The sequence below is a fragment of the Megalops cyprinoides genome, chromosome 2 (assembly GCF_013368585.1).
Source record: "Megalops cyprinoides isolate fMegCyp1 chromosome 2, fMegCyp1.pri, whole genome shotgun sequence".
NCBI lineage: Eukaryota > Metazoa > Chordata > Actinopteri > Elopiformes > Megalopidae > Megalops > Megalops cyprinoides.
Genome location: NC_050584.1, coordinates 50,752,416 through 50,771,862, shown reverse-complemented (window position 1 = coordinate 50,771,862; position 19,447 = coordinate 50,752,416). Strand labels below are relative to the sequence as shown.

At 40.4% G+C, this 19,447-nt stretch overlaps 1 protein-coding gene across 3 annotated transcripts; it reads left to right on the top strand.

The window, feature by feature from the left end:
- The first annotated feature begins 1,085 nt into the window (after positions 1 to 1,085).
- Positions 1,086 to 18,310, top strand: oma1 (OMA1 zinc metallopeptidase). 3 transcript variants are annotated; one of them, XM_036522927.1, is made up of 9 exons: positions 1,086 to 1,133; positions 2,171 to 2,654; positions 4,660 to 4,888; positions 6,316 to 6,489; positions 6,802 to 6,909; positions 8,856 to 8,984; positions 10,128 to 10,202; positions 11,517 to 11,666; positions 17,284 to 18,310. In XM_036522927.1, the coding sequence occupies exons 2-9, from the start codon at positions 2,209 to 2,211 to the stop codon at positions 17,524 to 17,526; spliced, it is 1,554 nt and encodes a 517-aa protein (XP_036378820.1). In that variant the 5' UTR covers positions 1,086 to 1,133; positions 2,171 to 2,208; the 3' UTR covers positions 17,527 to 18,310. The 3 variants fall into 3 exon arrangements, with proteins under 3 accessions (XP_036378820.1, XP_036378818.1, XP_036378819.1); XM_036522925.1 differs by having other exon boundaries at positions 1,103 to 1,368; XM_036522926.1 differs by lacking the exon at positions 1,086 to 1,133 and adding an exon at positions 1,375 to 1,528.
- Positions 18,311 to 19,447: the final 1,137 nt, after the last annotated feature.

Genomic DNA, 19,447 nt, shown 5'->3' with positions numbered 1-19,447 from the left:
CACTTTCATAGTTATAGCACTCTAGTGAATAAAGCTCAAATACAGACTGAGGCTGCTGATCTAGGGTCTACAAGCCATAGCTAAAATATTTTAGAAGGAATATTTATGAAATTCTGTGATATGGTGTATGTCAGATACAGTGTGTCTTGACTTCATTATTTAAATACATTTAACATAGTGCAGTGCTATATGTATGGTATCATAAATATTTGAAATATTGTCTTAAAGAAAATGAAGTGACATTTTAGCCATCTGCTCCTGTGTTTTGGTAAGTGCTTGGTTTTCATATAACTTCCATGTTAAGTGGTCACCTGCCAAGCAAAATGGTGGAAAAGCAACATTGTGAGGAGCTTGGGCCTTTTGGTCTGATGGTGGGAGGAGTGAGGTGTCCGGATATAGCACAGCGTAGTTGTTGAGCGGGTGCATAGGGTTGGATGGGGTCCTAGAGGTAGGTCAGGACAGTTTTTTTTTTTTGCAGCAGTAAAGGTGAGAGTCAAGGTTTTATGTTATTTATTTAATTTCAGACAAATGTCTTGGTCCCAGAGCTGGGGTTGCCTGCCTGGGTCCTATGGCCTCATGTGTGGCCTTTGAAATTAGTTGTGAAGAAAAAAAGAAATTTTAACACGATTAACAAGTTAAAGTAAAATATTTTTTGGGTCCTGTGAAGTACATAAAATGTTGTTACAGTGCAGACAACCATGAGGGCACTTGCAAGTTAACCCTGTCATATCACCAGAAAAAAAAATAGCTTTGCATGATGGCAAAATAGTCACTCTATCTACTCCCCCTCAAGTTAAACGTAAAATTAAATGGTGTTCACATGCACATTACATTATTGGCATTTAGCAGACGCTCTTATCCAGAATGACTTACGTCGGTTACATTTTTATGAACTGAATGGAAACTTGGAGGGATAATAATTTGGCATTTCAATTTTAAAAACATTTTTACCGTCGGCTTTGTACAATTACAGTGGTAGACCTACATTCAGGTCAGGCTATAGTCATCCCAGGGAAGGGCGCGCTGTGCTAACGGAACCGAGTTTATGTTTACCGGGTTGTATGGGGGAAAAATTTCATGTGACACACACAGACAGCGCTAAATTCAGTAATGACCGTGAGCGCTGAACCTGGGTAAGCGGTAATGTTATTTTTTTTCGTTCCATTTGAGATGATGGTCAGTGCTTGTTAAATCGATCCTAGATCGGTTTATGCATACAAAGTACTTGAAGAACTGTCAAAGTCTTGGAGTCGAAACCAGATCGAAATTTGCATAACGACACGGAAATGAGAACTTCGATAAAACACGAAAGCACACGAAAGCACACGAAAGGGAATGGCAGAGGCATATGTGAAGAGGATCTTAAAAGTAATTCGACATTCCTTACCATCTGCAAGACAAGCTAAGCCTTAGCAAGCTATCTTTAATAGCTTACTCTGGTTTGGTAAACTGCACGTAGCTGTGTTCGTTGTTAAACATGTGGCCAGGTAGCTTGGACTTTTGAATTGCGGCGTGAGATCGTCTGAAGGTGAGATGACGAAATGCTTCTGTTAGGTCATTTGATGTTCGCTGACTTACTTGATAAAAACACCAAGTTACCTAGAGTTATTTTACAAAGCATATACTATAGGTACATCCGTAAAACACTAGGGGAATGAAGTCAGACTGTTTCGTCCACATTAGTTGACACAGACTGAACAAGCATGGTGTCAAACCACTGCAAAAGTGTGCCTTTGTTTGGCTAGGGGTTTAAATAGTTATTTATTTTACTATGGCAAGATGAAATGGTATTTCAACCTTCACCTGCAAACGTAAAATATGGAATCGGACGTTATTCAGTCTCCTTCGCAAGAGACCTTGTATTTACAGTATGTAAATGCTCATACGAGAGACATTCTACTATATCGAGAATGTGTTGTTATAGTAGGGCGCAAGACAGCGTCTCTGTTAATGTAATGTTCTACTGTTGACAAAGTACATATCATATGTGAAACAAATTTGATTGCTTGTTAGTTGCTTGTAGCTTCACTTTACCACTTTTTAAAGTCCCAATTTGGATCATAACATACAGTAATGACCTGCACTTACATTGTGACTGTCTCTTGACATGTAAGTGGCATGTCAAAAATGTCAACAAGATTGTTAAAAACTAAACTTCTTCCCCTTGCAGGCGTCCGTACATTTCTGTGAGAAGCGGTTGAAAGCACAATGGAATTAATCTGTGTCCGGCTCCTGAGAAACAAACAGCTGTATTCCTTACAGACCTATAGGGCATACTGGCAACGGGACTTTGGTACCTTTATCCACCAACACAAAGCATGCATCCTTCAGAAAAACAAGGCACCGTCACTAGGCTACTTCCATGGGACCAGAGGTAGCCTGTCCCAACCCTTCCAGCAGCAGCTCCGGACGGATGCTGTTTGCCAGCAGCAGTGGAGGACAGTATGTCTTACCCAGCTGACTTCTTGTCCTGGTGTCAGGTCAAGACTTTTGACAGTGCGTGCCCCCCACCAGAGCGCAGCTCCTCTCTTTGTTCCCGTGACCCCCTGCATCCGTACTTTCCACACGTCGGGACCTCTCAGGGCTCTGCCTGCCCCCCTCATATGGCTGGTCCTCAAACCATTACAGAAGCTACTGGCTATTATTCTTGGCAGGTACATTTCTCTTCCGGTTATATGAAGTAGGAAAGCTGGAAGACAGTTTCTGCAGTTCTCGGTCATTCACATTACAAAACTAATGAATGGTGTAGTCTTGGTCATAAATGGTGTAGGCGACACATGCACATTAGCATAGGAAGTGTGTCTAGATTGGGTAAAAATGCGTCTGCTTACATATTTCCTTTGTATGTCAGAATCCACAGGTGTTCCAGTTGACATGTAAAATAGACCTAAAGATGGGATTCAGTGACACTATAGATTAATGGTGGCTCATGAGCTTGAAATAGGGCATGATAAACATACCTTTTAAATGACAAATTATCCTGAAACCCTTTTTGATTGTTTTGAGTGATCAACAAGCCTGTCAATTTGAGTAGGGTTCACCTAACAGCAGGTGATTCCATTTTACTTAATTGGATCTAATGAGGTGGCACTACATTTATAACCATTGTGTGCTTCACATTATTTTCAGAAAGATGTACATAAAGTGAAGTGGTATAAAGTCTCCTTATAATTAATCTTTAAAACAAATCTTAGTTATAATTGAAATAATTGAATGTGAAGTACATAAAGGTAATTCTGCACCCTAAGATGCAATCACATTAAAAGGGACTTGGCTCTTAGCATTTAAATGAGCAGGTAAGGTTTTTATCTCTCTCTGCTTCAAGCTCACAAGCCTTGACTACTGTAGATCATTAATGTGAGAGACTGACAAAAAGGAAAGTGGCCAGGTGTTCCTGGCTCTGTAGTCTGGTTTCACAGACTGCCAGTACCCATAGTGCGGAAGTGGATTATCATTCAACAAAGGGACACTACACATCCTGCTCTGCAAGTCCTACTTGTTGATACAGGGTAATATCTTGTCCAAGCTTGTAAATAAGTTGAGATAAACCAAGTATATGCTTAACCAAATATCCCTGAGCTCACACTGCTCAAATGGCCATGTGTTTCGAGATTACTTTTTTATCATTCTAACCAATAATAACCTGAGTGGCTTAACCCAAATCCTTTGGGTTTTAATCTTTTTAAATTTATGAAACGGCAAACTAGAGCAACATGTGGAACTTTTTATGCATGTTTCAATTCAGTGTGTTCATTCAGGAAAGTATGTGGGGTTTTGTTTTGCACAGATGAAGATACATACAGTAGGGATCGATATGGCCGATGTTACACTAAAAACCCTCTGCAGGAGCCTCATCCTGTGCCGACCCAATGTGTCAAAGTTGCTGACTGGCTAGTGATCTGCTTCCTTTGGAGTGGAGCCAGGTAGTGTGCTGGGAGACTGTAGGGAACGGTGATGCTCAGCTGGAGCTGCTAGTTCATGTTATTGTCCTTGTGTGTGTGTGAATGTCCTTGTTAGTTGATTTTTCATAACTTGATCATAAACTGTTCAACATACATGTTTGTTTTTGTTTAAATACTGGAAATGGACGCATATGAATTCATGTTTTTAACAGCAATAATAATGACATTTAGTAATCATTAATAAATGCCAAAAAATCTCAAAATAAGAAGCACGCAAGAAAATGGAAAAAAAAATGCAAGTCCTGCCTGTGCTCATCTGTCTAATGCCAATAAATAAACATATAAAAGAGGAAGTGATCTGGAGTAGCATAGGCTGAGTTTTGGCATGTTGCCTCTATTCACATATAGTGCACACTTCCTCATTAGTTAATATCTGGGTTCTTCTACATTTTCATGGAGGCTAGATTTTCAAAAAATGTTGCAGTTGTGTCAAACATTCAGCACTTTCTATGGATGAAATCATAAAACAGTGAGTACATATCTATAACATACATCTATATAGAGACAATTCAGGCACAGTCTTGTGTGGTAATCTTAATGTCCATCATCATTATCATCATCATCATTACCTTCTATTTGTTTTTTTTTTTTCTTCAATGATCAGAGGCCCAATAAAATGGTCATATTTGGCCCCTGGATTCACCCAGGTTAGTGAATTGCACAGCAAGGTGGAGGTTATACTGTCCTCTCCCTGCAGGAGTATCAGGAAGTGGTGGGTAGCTCTGCCGGCCAATCGGCAGGAGCTGCTGCGGCAGGCAGCCTGGAGGCGCAGGTGGCATCTGGCAGCAGGTGGGGCGGGCCTGCTGATACTCCTCTCCCTCTTCTTCCTCACCCACCTGGATGAGTCCCCTGTTACCGGACGGACGCGCCTGCTGGTGGTCAGTCGAGAGAACTTCGCGGAGCTGGCCAAGCTGATCTCAGAGGGGGTGAGAGGGTAAACAAGGGTGACATGAAAGCTAAATGACCACGAAATATGGTGCACTAAATACCCCCCCACAAAAACACAAAACAACATTATAGATATAGTGGTGCACTTGACGTATGTGGATTTCTATCAGATTTCTTCTGTTTTTAGTTGTGTTTTATTATACTGCATTGGAGTGCATAGCATATGTCACATATGCTATGCACTCCAAAGCAGTATGATTTTTGCAGGGATAAATGGGCTAACAGGGCTAAGCCCTCTCTATCTTTTACAATAAAGATGAGAAAATTATTGTTAAAAAACAGAACAGATTTTTTTTAATTTTGGCGGAACCTAGAGCAGCAAAAGCACCAAATAGTCACAAGAAAAACACAGGATATATCTTAATGGGCTTATTTTTTACAGCCCAAACAGAGTAGCTTCAGCTTCCATTCATCTTCTTAGTGTCAAGTGAGTCACAGGTGTCGTGGCATGCCCCCTTGATTTGCTGATCATTTGGGCTAAGTTCATTCAACCCAGAGCTGTTGATAGAGAGAGTTGCGCCATTGGATTACCCGGAGTCTCAGGCGTTCACATGGTTTATGGAAGCTCAAATTGTTCTTTGCCGGTTAATTTGAATGCCGTTTTCCATTGGAAACTATTGAGAAGTATCTGAGAAAGTCCGGCGAAACTAGATCATTTATTGTATCAGACTATATATTTGTCATCTAGAATAGTAACTGCCATCTATTGACTGTCTGTTTGCACATTTCTTCTAATAATCACATGATCACGGCAAAAGTAGAGTGGCTAAAAAAAAAAGAGTGGCTGTCAATAGGTAGCTAGTTAATAGCTGACATTAGCTATCACTAGCTCTCTAGCTAGATAATGTTTTCGCTATTTGTCAACCAACATTAGCTAGCTAGTATTGTCAAATAGCCATCAGTCAATCTAATATAGTGATGATATATTGAAGGCTTATTTCGTTGGTTAAAATAAGAGGTGATTTTGGACCTATCCCTCAAAGCTTTTAAAAACGGTAGCTAAATGACAGAAAATACTCCGTTAAATGAATCCCTGACTGTTCTTCAAATTTAGCTTATCGTCTAGCAAGTTGAATATTAAGAAATCAGACTGATTTAACTTTTTATGTTGTTGCTGGATATTTTTTCTTTGGATTATACCTCAAAGAATGGCAAATGCTGCTTGTGACTAGCCACTATTAGGAACTATTTGAGCGCTTGCTATCACAAGGTATATAGTATTGTTGCTGTAACTTGGTATCTCGGATGTGATGCTCCTGTTGCTGCAGCGTGAACTATTAATGGGTATAATGCATTTGTTATCCCACCCACCCAGTATCACCACCAGCCGTCACTGAGTATGTGAGTCCGGCCTGCATTTTTCCAATCTCACCTTGCTCTAACATTGGCTCCGTCTGTCTCGTAGTACATGGAGGAGTTCAAGGATTCGCTTGTGTCCCCAGAGGACCCTAGACATAAGGTGACGGAGACAGTGGTGAAACACCTGGCCCAGAGGAACCAGGACATTGAGGAGATGGCCGGCATTTCATGGAGTGTGCACGTGGTGGACAGCCCCACCATCAATGCCTTTGTTCTGCCAGTGAGTTGCCCTGAGCTTATTCCCCTGCATGCTCATATCACTGTCAGACATCAGCTGGGTTTCACCCAAGGCTTGTGTCTTTCACATAACCGCTCCCTTCAAAATGTTCAAAAACCAAAATAGCAGCTGGTTTTCTGACAGCTGGATTAGAGCAATAATATTATTTGACAGTGGTGAATTTGATTTATATTTGATCTTTTCTTGATGTAAGTGTTACGCTGTTGGTATTAGACCTAAAGTCTAATCTTGTTACTTTTTAATCAGTAATCTAAAGGCAGCGATTGTCTGGTGAAGTGCACTCTCTTTTGACAGAACGGGAAAGTGTTTGTCTTCACTGGCATGCTGGAAGCTGTGGCCGATATCCATCAGCTGACCTTCGTCCTGGGTCATGAGATGTCCCACGCCCTGATTGGCCACGGCGTGAGTACCTCCCACACAGAGACAGAGGGATTAACTCAGATCTCGGGTTAGAGCAGGCTATCCTCTGCCCGGGCTCCGGTCTGTGTGCTGGGTAATCGGACGTGACTTAAATGTGCACGTTCCCCTCAGGGCCCTCTGTGTGGGGACATGGCTGTGTGTCATCGACACCACTGTGTATCATCTACATCAGTGTGCATCATCAGCATTAGCATTTGTGTATCATCTACATCAATGTGGGTCATCTACATTAGTGTGGGTCATCAGCATCACTGGGCATTTGTTGTCGACATCAGAGTGTCAGACAAGTGAGCTCTGTTCTTTGCGGCGTGCTAGACTGCACTCTGTGTGGGGAAAACTGAGAAAAGACTGCAGACCCTCTTTGCATTCATACTTGACACCAGTTTGTCTACCTTGCTCAGTCAAGCAAGTACCGTATATAGCAAGTGGAAATTGGATGTCTGCAGTTGCAGAGCGATTGCATCAGTCACAAGCAATCTATGCATCATTTACAATGCCATTTTTAGCAAACGAGGGTAGTAGACTTGTGGTTTACAGTTGTCGTTACATATTGATACTGCACCCCGCAGACTGTGAATGCGCTGCTCTGTAAAAGTGCAGTGATGTACTTCTCCCCAAGTCTTCAGTTTAGAGGAGAACAGCAGTAAATTGTCTGTCAATATCACTTACGTGGGTTGCAGATTAGAAGCAAATCTGCTCCTTCTGGACTGCATTTTGGATTACATCCATGTGCTTAATATGATGGTTCTGTGTTGCGCACTGTGTGTGTTGAGAAAGATTGCTCACTCTTCATTCCCAGTCTGATAAGTGATATCTTTATCTTTCTGCTGAATATTTATTGCTGTCCTTGATTGATTGAAGTGTGTTGATTGAAGAAGGAATGTCGGCTGCTTTATGAGGGTATGCCATGTTTATCTCCGCTGTAATGGAGATTGAACGATAGGGTGTCTTTATTGTGAGCATTGCAGTGAGGCCTTTGCTTGGATGTGACAGGTGTTAAACTGCTGATAATCCCCTCTGCGTTATTACACATGCAGGCTCCTTTACTCTGAAAATGCATCCTAAACCTGTAATTATTTACACTGGAGAAATGGGTTTTTTGTGTTTGTGTACAGAACCTAAATTAAAATGCACCAAATGCACTTCTCCTGGATGTGAAAAAGGAGTGTCAGATACAGGTTGGCACCCCCTGGTGGACTCAAAGCAATACTGCATTGTTAATGTGACAGTACCTACTACCTAGAGAAACATGGATGATGGCCTTGTAGCCATGTACCTGATGGAAATTGTATTTGTATTCCGCAGTACATGGTAGCATTATTTCAAAGCATTTAGCCACCAGAAAAATAAACAGTGAAGCAGATCTTTTAATAAAGGTGATTAAAATTATATTATGATAATGACTTGCTAAAAATAAAAACAATAACAATGTTAATTGTACATATGTTTGGCAAACAACTAACATTTTGAATAGGGTGTCAGTTAAAGGATAGACTTGTTGTTTTAATTGTTGTTGTAAGTCTTTGCACATGGCCTGAGTTTGATAAGCATGGCAGTAATGAAGCCACATACTACTTTACAGCAATACCCTTGTCCATCATGAATGTGCCTATTAACCTAGCATCAAGTCAATTTCCATTTGATCGACAGAGGATAAGCAATACTACTGTTGCCTAGCCGGAAGGTGACAGCCCTTTTGAGGAATTGACTTCTTTCAGAATCTGGTCATCTGCAAGACCATTATTTAGAGATGAACGCTCTATGATGCTCTCCTCAGGCTAAGTCCAACCTGAAAACAGGTGAAATTTATGAAGTTATCAGGTCAAAAAGAAAAAAAAAGTTTACTTTTCCAGAAGCCATTCTGAAATTGGCAGTTAATCTGTGGTTGTTCCTGCTGCAGTGCCTTAGCTCTCTTGTTCCCTCTGCAGGCAGAGCAAGCCAGCATGTCCCATGTGGTGGACTTCCTCTCCCTCATCCTCCTCACCGCCATCTGGGCCGTGTGCCCTGGGGACAGTGTGGCCATGCTGGGACAGTGGATCCAGGGCAAACTCATAGAGGTGAGGGTTCAGCAACTGCGCTCTACCGCATGGGGGTAGGTGGCACACACAGCCTTATGTGTGGGTTAACAGAAAAGAAAAAGATCAGGAGTAAAATAATGGAGGATATAAATGTACACATGCAATCTCTCCACTGCTACTCTGTCAGATATGTGAAGACTCAGATGTAATAACAGCAGCCACAATGTATACTGTATCTGACATATCAATGACAGGTTATATAAAAAGAATTTAAAGGGAAATCATTTTGAATAAATATCATGGCAAGATGAGAAAATACTGCCTTTTTAACTGTGTGTGTGTGTGTGTGTGTGTGTGAGAGAGAGAGCGAGAGAGAGAGAGAGAGTGAGTGTACAAGAGAGAGAGTACGAGAGAGAGAGTGTACATATTCATATTCATACATATTGCTTGGACTGAATGCTCCCATTTCACTGGTTCTTTAGGACTCTGGGGTCTCATTGTTGTGCTGCTAAGCCATCTATTTACCTCCATCAAAGGAGCAGCGGGGGACACAGTCAAGCCCATTCTTTTGAATATGCATTAAACACAACAGTGTATGGATCTGTGGTTCAATTATATTAATACATACCGAATACCTGTGTAGCATGGAATGTGTGCAATACTGTAGTAACACCTGCTCATTTGTATTATTCTATCCAAATTTGAAGGAATAGTATTAATTCAGACATCATTGGTAACTCCTACAAGCCAGCAATTCTTTTAGGCAGTTTGCCCCAAAAACTTTTTCTTAATGCATGTGACTACTCAGGCACATAATATGTGTTACTTCAGACTGCAGTGTTTGACAGATGTCTGAATGAAAAGAAGTGCAGTTTCTGATAGTGTTGCATAATTCAGGGCTGTGGTAAACGTTCTGATGGAAATGTAGAGAGAGGCACGTTCAGCATGTTCTCTGTGCTTCACCGATCCACTACCGTTGTTCACATGATCTGTGAAAATGTAGCACTGGATGGAACAGAAGGATGAGACAGGCTACAGTGGTACATTCCAAGTTAAAGTGGTACATTCCTTTATTTCCCCCCTTTCCATCCCCTATGCATCATCCTGTTGTTCACCTCTTACTCTCCAATTCTGTCTTTGCTTCTGGATTTAAGTATATGCTTCCTTCTCTCTTTGTTGCAGTTCATGTTTTCTCGCCCCTATAGCAGGAAGTTGGAGGCGGAAGCTGACAAAGTTGGACTGCAGCTGGCTGCTAAGGTATTTGCTTTGATATCAGGAAGTCAGTGTATCACTAAAGATGTTTTCATTCATATGAATGTCAATGACTGCTCAAACTAAGTTAATCAAAAAAACTTGCAGGATCCTTGTGTTTGCAATTGTAAATCTGTGCACATTCTGGACCTGGATCAGAATGATTGCTCCATACATTATGTTTGCAAGGAATGTGATTTTTATTAACAGAACTAGAAAGTAAATTTCACCAAGCTGTATAAAATCCACAACTGCATACTACAACTTATGCTCTGTTATAAGTTATACAACTGTTGTGCTTTTTAGGGTACCACTGCTGTTGAATACTAGTTGACTCCAGATAATGAAAAACTCTCCTCAAATTTAAACAATAATCTCCATGTTATATGTCATTAAAAGGCCTTTTAAAGAGATTGATTTGTCCTTTATAATTACATAGGCTGTTGTGTGCACAGCAAACACTAGATGGCACTGTAAGCAAAGGAAAAGACTCATCCTGGTGGGAGAGACAGTGAATCATTGCTCACTGTTTTCAAAGAGCTTTAATAAAAAAAGACAGTCAACTCCCACCTTATTTCTATGTTCAGCTTTGTGGGGGGTAGCGAGACCTTAACGCATGAAGAGAACAATATGTCATGACTCCTACAAAGAACGCAAGTCTGTTTCCAAGACAACAGCTTAGGATACCCAATATGTGCATGAGTAAGGACAGCTTGGCATGAAAAAATGAATACATATGTTGTTTTTTCATATATATATTTTTTTTGCTAATTCAGTACTTTGACAAAATGTGCTATTGGGGTGGTTTTTGCTTTAGGCACACCTTTTCTGGTATTGTTTGATTGGGACAGAATTGAGCCATCTTGTACAATGTAGTCAACCCAAAGATAATTTGGTGTTGTACTGGAAATGGGAAGGCACCTTTAGTGTTTAGGGCTGTGCTGAGAGAAATCCCAGTGGGGACACAGGAAGCCTGAAGGGATGGTGTCACTGCGTTCCATCTTCTCCTGCTCCACCATCCTAGACATCATAACATCATTTCCCAATAAGGTGTGCTTGTGTAGCCAGGTGTCACCCTGTGTCATATATCAGCCTGTGTTCTCACCAAGTTTGGCATACGATGGTTGAAGTCTGACCAGATTTTATTTATAATGTATATTAAACTGTTCAAGCCGCAAAGGTGATTTGATGTCTGTGCTCGGTTCTGACATTGTGGGAGGGGGTTTTCTTTGAGCATGCTCTATGCAAAGGGGGTTTCCTATGTGAATTGTGGTGGAGTATCAGTGTACTGCTGGGTAACCTGGGTGTCACTATTCACAGGCCTGTGCCGATGTACGGGCAGGCCCCGTCTTTTGGCAGCAAATAGAACTCTCAGATCAGCTGAGTGGGGAACCCACTGTGCCCGAGTGGCTCTCCACACACCCTTCCCACAGGAATCGGGCCAACCAGGTGGACCGCCTGGTACCAGAGGTAAGCAGGTCATACTCACATAGTGGGGTCCCTTGTGTTAAACATAAACTTCTCCACCGTGCACTGGATGAGAGACACATGATTAGACAGCTTATCCTCATTCCTCCTGGGTAAAGTGGAAATAAGGAACACGAATTAAACATATTTCAAATATATTTTCATATGTTTGACTATACATATGTATGTGTTGAGTGTATATATATATATATATATATATATATATATATATATATATATATATATATATATATATATATATTCCACATTTTAGAATAATACTAAAGACATCAAAACTATGAAATAACACAAATGGAATTAACTAAAAACTTTTTCTTATATTCTTCAGAGTAGCCAAAAAATATTTTTTAAAAATATTTTTTTTGGAAAGAAATGATTACATAGACATATACTTTACTATTTATATTTGTCTAAGAAACAAATTTCAACCATTTAAGCATAAGTCTTTGGAATAACATGTCCTCAATTAAGTGTGTCCAAACTTTTGACTGGTACTGTATATCTCTGAAACGCTCTGAGAAATGTATTGGCCCAGATAAAAATGTTTAAAAAATGTATTCCAAAGAAGCAAAGGCTCAATGTCCTCACTGCCATTTGCACAAGAGGAATGCAGATAAACTGTCTACTTTAACCCATCAAATCATATTAAATGTTATTCAACGACATGACATGCTGTTGTCTTGCAAAATGAAAAATTCTGTATTGTGTTGAAGAAAAGCCAGCCCTTGTTTTGCTGAAAGCAATCAGCATTAATGAGGTGCCTAGAGAATCACCTCCGTCTTAGAATTGTACCTGTGGACATAAGCAAGAAACACTTAACAAGAGTGGTGTGGAAATGAGCTGCCTAACGAATGGCATTGTGGGGTTGTGGAGGAGCCGGTGGCTCGGTAAGGGGCTTGAAGTGTGAGGAAGGAGGCTGGGGAGGGGTGGTGGGGGGTAATTATTGAGTATTTAAGCTCTGAGCTGTGCAGGTGAAGCAACGCCATTGTGAAACTATGGTGAGGCCAGGCACTACCGAGGTATGTTGGCTTCATTCCCCATGCTGCGACTGTAGGAAACCCGCCACAGGAAGTTCCCTCAATAATAAATAACATGTTTGCTTTTCTCAGCATTAGAAGTAGATGGAATCCATTATGCCTACAGCTTGCTTAACCATTTAAGTGGGAGCTATTTCAAAATGTATGTGTACAAGGGTTGTTTCAGTGCAATGCAGACATGGAGTCAAGGTTGAAATCAAAAGTGTGACTCAGCCATTGTAAAGCTTGGCAAAAACACAGACAGTCGGTGGTAGCTTCAGTTTTGTACTTGGTGATGATACAGTTAAGTGAATGTAATCAATCCTTTGCATATTTTAAACATATCAAAATGGCCATGTTCACACCAATGAGATTCTTAAGAACACAAAACACAGTAGTGGTTACAGTCTGGTAAAGAGTAGATAGAAATGGTACAGATTTGTGAAGAGAGGCCAGTGCTGTATCACCCGTCATAGAATAATGTGCATGCAAAGGAGAGACCTGGCAAATTACCAAAATGCATGGAGTTTGTAGTCAGTTAGCCTTTTTTCTTGGGGTTCTTTTTTTACCTAGATACCTAAATGATACCAAGTTAAGTGGCTGGCTACAGTATTACACTTTGCTGCAGGTCTGGATGGTAAAAGAATGGTAAAAGAATGGTAAAAGAAAACACAGAAGATAAAACTCAGAAGAGATCCTGACTGACTCTGTCAGTTTAGGTGCTTGTTCCAAGCACAGGCTGAGGGCTGAAGATTGGGTTTGAGCCCAGCCATGTCAGATGCCAACAGTGACTGTGAGCCCACAGTGGTGGAACAAGCTGACTTTATTCCGATGGGGGTAGTGGTGGGTCAGGGTTCCCTTGTTGCATCAGTCTCAGCATCCTGTGACTTGTTGGGGTCCATGAGTTGCTCATTTGGGAAATGGAGGCCCATCAGGGCAAGGAATAGTAATGGCAGTGGAAGCCTATCCTCCACTGCATGTTTACTTCCTGGTGCACCATGGAACTTGTAGTGTGAATAGTCTTGTGTGACATACACAGGTGCTGGAGAACTCCATTTGCTACAGCTTCCTCTGTATAAATTGTCCTTTAAGCTTTCTTTCTGTGATTTTAAGTCAGTCATCTTACCTTTGCGTAATCTGTTCAGTTGTGAGCCTCCATCTGCTGTCCTCATGCATATTTAATTAGTCTACAGATGCAATTCTTAGTATGCATGCACTGAAAAAAGTAGTACAGAACACTTGCACTATAAAAAGTAGTATAGTATATATGCACTCTAAATCATGATGATGTGTACATTTGTGGAATATGTGTGGAGCACATCTTGGTCACACACCAATGGATGCAAAAAGGCCTGTTTAATATACAATGGAAATTGAAGGAGGTGCCTAGTAAATGTATTGGAAAGGCATGCCACACACAGGAATCTACTTAACCTCAGATTAATTTTTCATTTCAGAATGTAAGTCCTTGCTTAAATGCAGGTGCATTAAACATGGAAAGAACAGATGGTTAAGACATTAATTGTCCATCAGTTGTGTGCATGCATGTGGGTCTTTGCGTGTGCACGTACACTTTATAGAGTAGTTGGCAGATGAAAAACCCTATAATAACTTTCAGTGAGCTGCATTTTAAAGAAATGGAGAGGTTAAAGCTCTATGATACAATAATCTCCTATAAGGTTAAATGTAAACACAAAGCTAACAGGTACAGTTTTTGTTAGAATACGATGGATGATATCTATATTGTACTGAATATGATGCGGTGTTAGGGGACAATTGTTGTGTCTATCAATTTGAAAGTCTCATAGTTTGTATTAGATTGAATAGACAACCACAGTGTACTGTATCTCAGTGTGAAGAAGTACAGTCATATAACTTTAGGATATGGAGAGGGTGTGTTTCTCAGAATCATATCGGCACTTCATTAGGTAAAGTTTGTGTGAAAACTTGTACTCAGAAACCCAAAACCGGAAGTTGGAAGGAAAAAGGAATGGCAGTGTGTTACAGTAGAGAGAGAATTTTGATTCTTTTCATTGCATGAATTAATTTGAATCACATCTGTTTGAATCATTTTGTGATTCATTTATTTTGCTCAGTTTTGACTGACATGTTAAGAGAAGGAGAACAATTGCTCCGGTAAGCCCGGAAGAACAAGCTTTACTGGATATAACAAACCGTTTAACGATGATGTGCTTATCTGATGCAACTAGGGATTAGACCAAATACATAATCAACCGTGAGACCGCTAATGGACTACTAGGGTTTGCACTTGAATGCAGAGTTGTAGTCTTTGTCAGCAATGTTCATGAAGGAGAAGACAGCTCATTGATATTCATTTTCTTGCCAGGAAGTGAGCGAACCCTGATCTTTGGAGCAAATCTCTGTTTAGACCAAGACCGGGTGTTTCATAGTGTGCCTGGGTAAGATGCAGGGGGATTTGTTTGTCCAAATATTTGATTTTGGATTCCATAGAATACACAGTCTGTGCGGCATCACACCACATAATCTGGTAATGAGATCATCAAGCAATTGTTCCAGGGCCTGAGGATGCCAGGGGTTAAGGAATCAAAAAAGGACTTATAATGCACCTGACGACTACATTATTTTTCTTACAAGATGTTACAGGTACTGTACTGTTTGCTAAGGTGCATAATAAATCATAAGTTTGTTTTTCCCGATATTAGAAGTGTATGGAGTCCATTATACCTGCAGCTTACTTAACCTCTTTGCAGGGAGTTATTTCAAAATATATGTACAGTACACGGGGTTTTTTTCCCAGTACAGACATGGAGTCAAGGTTGAAATTAAAAGTGTGACGCAGCGTGTAAAAGTGTCACTTAGTGTAAAGCTTGGCGTAGCTTCAGTACAAAACTCTGTGATGAAACAGTACTGTGTTGTTTGCTAAGGTGATTATCATAGGTCAGTGATTCTGAAGCTTGGGTCCATGGTGATGTTGCAGGCCGTCTGTGGCAGTGATCCATTAAAATTGATTAGAGGCCAGCATCCCAGATATCATGTTTTCCTGCATCATGCTTGGAAATAATATGGACATAATGTTATGAGAATTTGCATACAGTAGTTATTTTGAAACTCAACTTCATTCTGTGCTCCCTGTGTATCATGCTGTGAGAGAGGGCATCAGAACAGACATTTGCCAGTCAAAAATTTGATTTAATTTGATTCATTTGGTTTGCCTTGGTATGTCAGCTACATTGTGTCTGTTAATTGCCAACAAATGCCAACAAATACATGTATCTTTTGAATAAAGAGCAACATCATGTTTTCCAGTGAAAACACAATGATTATTAATACCCCTAAGTAACTACAAACAGAATCCTGTAAAACAACCCTGCTTGACATTTTGTTGTGTGACATTCATGGGAAGCTTTGGGGATTTTAGAGAAGATTTAGAGAAGAAAGGATACCTGTTTCCATGCAATAGAAAAGAAAGTAACAGTAAAAAAAGAAATCTTTCAGCACCATTCATAACCATGGTTAAAGTCTGGGCTTTATCCAAAAGCTAAAGGATCATTGTTCTTCAGGAGTTTGGTGAAGGCTGTAATGTCCAGCATTACGTTCATTAGCAAAGGAGAACAGATTTTTAGCTGAACGAGTCCTGGGTATATGGTTGAAGACATTACTTTCTTGTATCTTAGCCTTTTATGACTGTAATGGAAAATGATGTTATCTGAAATCAGTTAGTTTTGAGCTGTGTCATGTTATTAGAACATTACAGAATCCCATGACAGTGTCTTGGGTATATACAATGTTTGGGTCTTCATATAGTTTGTTTAAGATTCTTTATTTTTTAATATAGATACCTCACTGGTAGAACACACACACAGTCAGGTGAAGTGCTCCTTTGGGTTATTGATTTGAGAAGAAAGGCTTTTTGCTTTTTGCTCGAGAAGGACTTAGGACTTGTCATGAGTTTTTTGTTTAATGAACATGGATAATAGACATATTTACTTATTTAGAACTTGTGCTCTGAGAATTAGCCCTATCTGTAATGATTATGTGTTCTTAACCAGCACTCAACTTATCTTTGATTAGAATTACCAGTTTTCTTTGCAAGCACAGCTGGTATTCAGAAATAATTTTGTGGCATTGGTATATGGAGAGGTAGCTATATCCCTAGCAGATACTCATTTTTGCCAAGTACTCAGCCCAACCCCTGGTGTAAGGCGTAATAATAAAGTGTAAAGTGCAAAGTTACTGAACTGAATAGTCACAGTGTTTATAATTGCTAGCTATAAACTGGGAAGGCATAATGCTCATAACAAGCAACTAGTGAGGATGATTCATACTGCGGGAACATTTGATGAGCCCTCTGAGACTGGGAGCAGTAACATAAGTTTATACCTCAGAAGATCCTACTTGTTATTCACTGACAGCCATTATGTCTAGCAACAGGATTAAAACCTGGATAGAGTGCTTTGGCTTTTGATCTAAATAATTGAGGCCTGAGGTAGAATGAAAATTTGCAAACCCAGAAAGATTGAAAACAATTTATGCTTCTCTAACTCAGCTTCAGGTCAACAGTCTCACGCTCCAGTGCATCTGTCTCTCTGTCCCCCTGCAAGGCACTAGAACTCAGGGCCAGGTGTGACTGCCCCGCCCTACCCAGCACCGACCCCCGTGCTGTATTCTCCAAGAGTGTCCGGTTGCTGCTGGACAGCGTGAAGGTGAAGAGCAAGGAGGGGGCACAGAAGGAAGCCGAAGAAGGAAGGAAAGCGCCTGCACTAGCACCTCAGGGGACCCAGCCACAGCTGGCCGGAGTCCTGGGGGCTACGCCCTCCCTCCCCCAGGCTCCGGTCAGCAAGTGAGCAGGTTTGCCACCTCACAGGAAGAAATGGGGAGGAACCGAAGACATTTTGGGATCTCTCAAACTGTGATGGCTGCCTCTCCCAAACCTGACTGCAGGGACTCCCGTATACCTCTCCATACACAGGATTTAAAAATCGTGAACGGATTTGTACTGACAGAGCTCATGTGTGATTTTGTGAGCCTGCTGAAACACACTAAATATCGACTGAGCAATGCCATCATTTCAGTTGTGAAGTAATTGCTGGTGGTAACACTCAAGAGCACTGAATTGGCTAATCGGCACACTGACATAAAGGTTAATTATCATACAGTTTATTTATGGAATAAAATACAATTTAACGTGTTTTCCTGAATCTGAGGTAACATGTAGAGTGTGTCAGCCTCAAAAATCCCCTCTCCAGGCATCAGATGTTTAGAAGTGGTATTTACTGGCATCTAAAACACTGCTTCATAGAGCAGAACAACAGTCACACAGCATGTAGCTGTAATAACAATAAGACAATTGAGGATCACATGTTAATATTTTAGCGTTGTGTAACACTTCTGAGTAGTGTATCTGTGCCACTCTATGGAGCAGATCGGATTGCAGTATCAGTATCTGTTCTAGAAGTCTGATTGGGTTGTGTCCAACTCCATTACAAAATTAGGTCTACTCCAAACTCTGCTCACAGCTCCTCAGAATGTACTCCTTTACTGAAAAGACTGCTCTCTGGTACAGACTCAAGACTGTCCTGTAGCCAAATTATTATTAAAATTAATATTCAGATCATCATAAAACTATGATATTGTTTAGGGGTAATTACATTTTAAAGGATCTAAGGAAATGCAAAGAACAGTAATATAATGTGCATTGTTCTGTATAAACTGTGGATATACTGCTGTTACTAAGTAAAGCTTGCATCTATATTTTTGGAGATTCTGAAATGTACATCAAAAAGTGCTTTATGCTTATTTCTCTTTGAGAAGAAAGACTTTATCATTGAATCGTCTGAAATTAAAAACTGCTGAGAGAAATTGCATGAAGAGAGTTTGTTGAGAGCTACAGTAACAACATGTCCCTTTGTCCTAAGTTTGTAGATCAGTACCTCCTTTTTGGGATCCCTTAGGGCTTCAGCTTCTAAAGCCAAGTGTCCAGCATGCACGATATCTAGCTTTTGAACTGCGGTTGTGCTCAACTTTTCGACATTGTTTGTTAAGAAATTGGCAGCCTTGTAGTCACAATATTCACTTTTCATTCGCATAAATTTAGCACAGCTCTCTGTGGCCCTTCCCTTGGGAAGCCTACAGAAGAAACTCATTATAAGCTGTAAGATTGCACAAGAAACATCAAGCTACTATGACTCCTTGTGATAACTCCCAATCCCAATTAAAAAAGAAGAGAGGAATGCAGAGCTGTGAATTGTGAACAAACATCACAATTTACCAGCGGGATGAAAGGAAAAATCTATTTAGTAATGGCTCCTAGAAACTGATAAAAATTTCTTTCTAATACAAATTACAAACACAGGGTCAAATTATTGGCAGATTGGTGTGGACTGAACTGTCTTTTAAAGCAGAAAAAAAGAGCAACATTGGTTCTGAGGTCAGGATTTTGTTTATTTATTTAGCCTCACTATTAGCCTGTGGTTATGAGAGAAGGGAATGGCATGGGAAGATTTTATATCAAGAAATGCTGTGATGAAAAATGTTTTGTATTATAGTATTGCATGTCCAGATAGCTTTGCAACCATTATGACACTCACTTCTCTGGCATGAATGGGCCCCATTACACCTGTTAAATTTAAGGTGATAAAATACATCATAAAAACTGCAGCTGAAATGAGATAGGGGCCCTTTTGAATACAAACTCATTTCAATGCTCAGATATAGTCTGTATAACAATAGTGTACTTAAGAAGTGCATTTACCAAAACACAGTTAC

Bases quoted from the DNA above. Each gene is read 5' to 3' on its own strand.
- oma1 (XM_036522927.1), top strand. From the start codon at position 2,209: ATGGAATTAATCTGTGTCCGGCTCCTGAGAAACAAACAGCTGTATTCC. The intron at 6,490-6,801 runs GTGAGTTGCCCT...CTCTTTTGACAG, and splicing joins TCAATGCCTTTGTTCTGCCA to AACGGGAAAGTGTTTGTCTT. The intron at 6,910-8,855 runs GTGAGTACCTCC...TTCCCTCTGCAG, and splicing joins ACGCCCTGATTGGCCACGGC to GCAGAGCAAGCCAGCATGTC.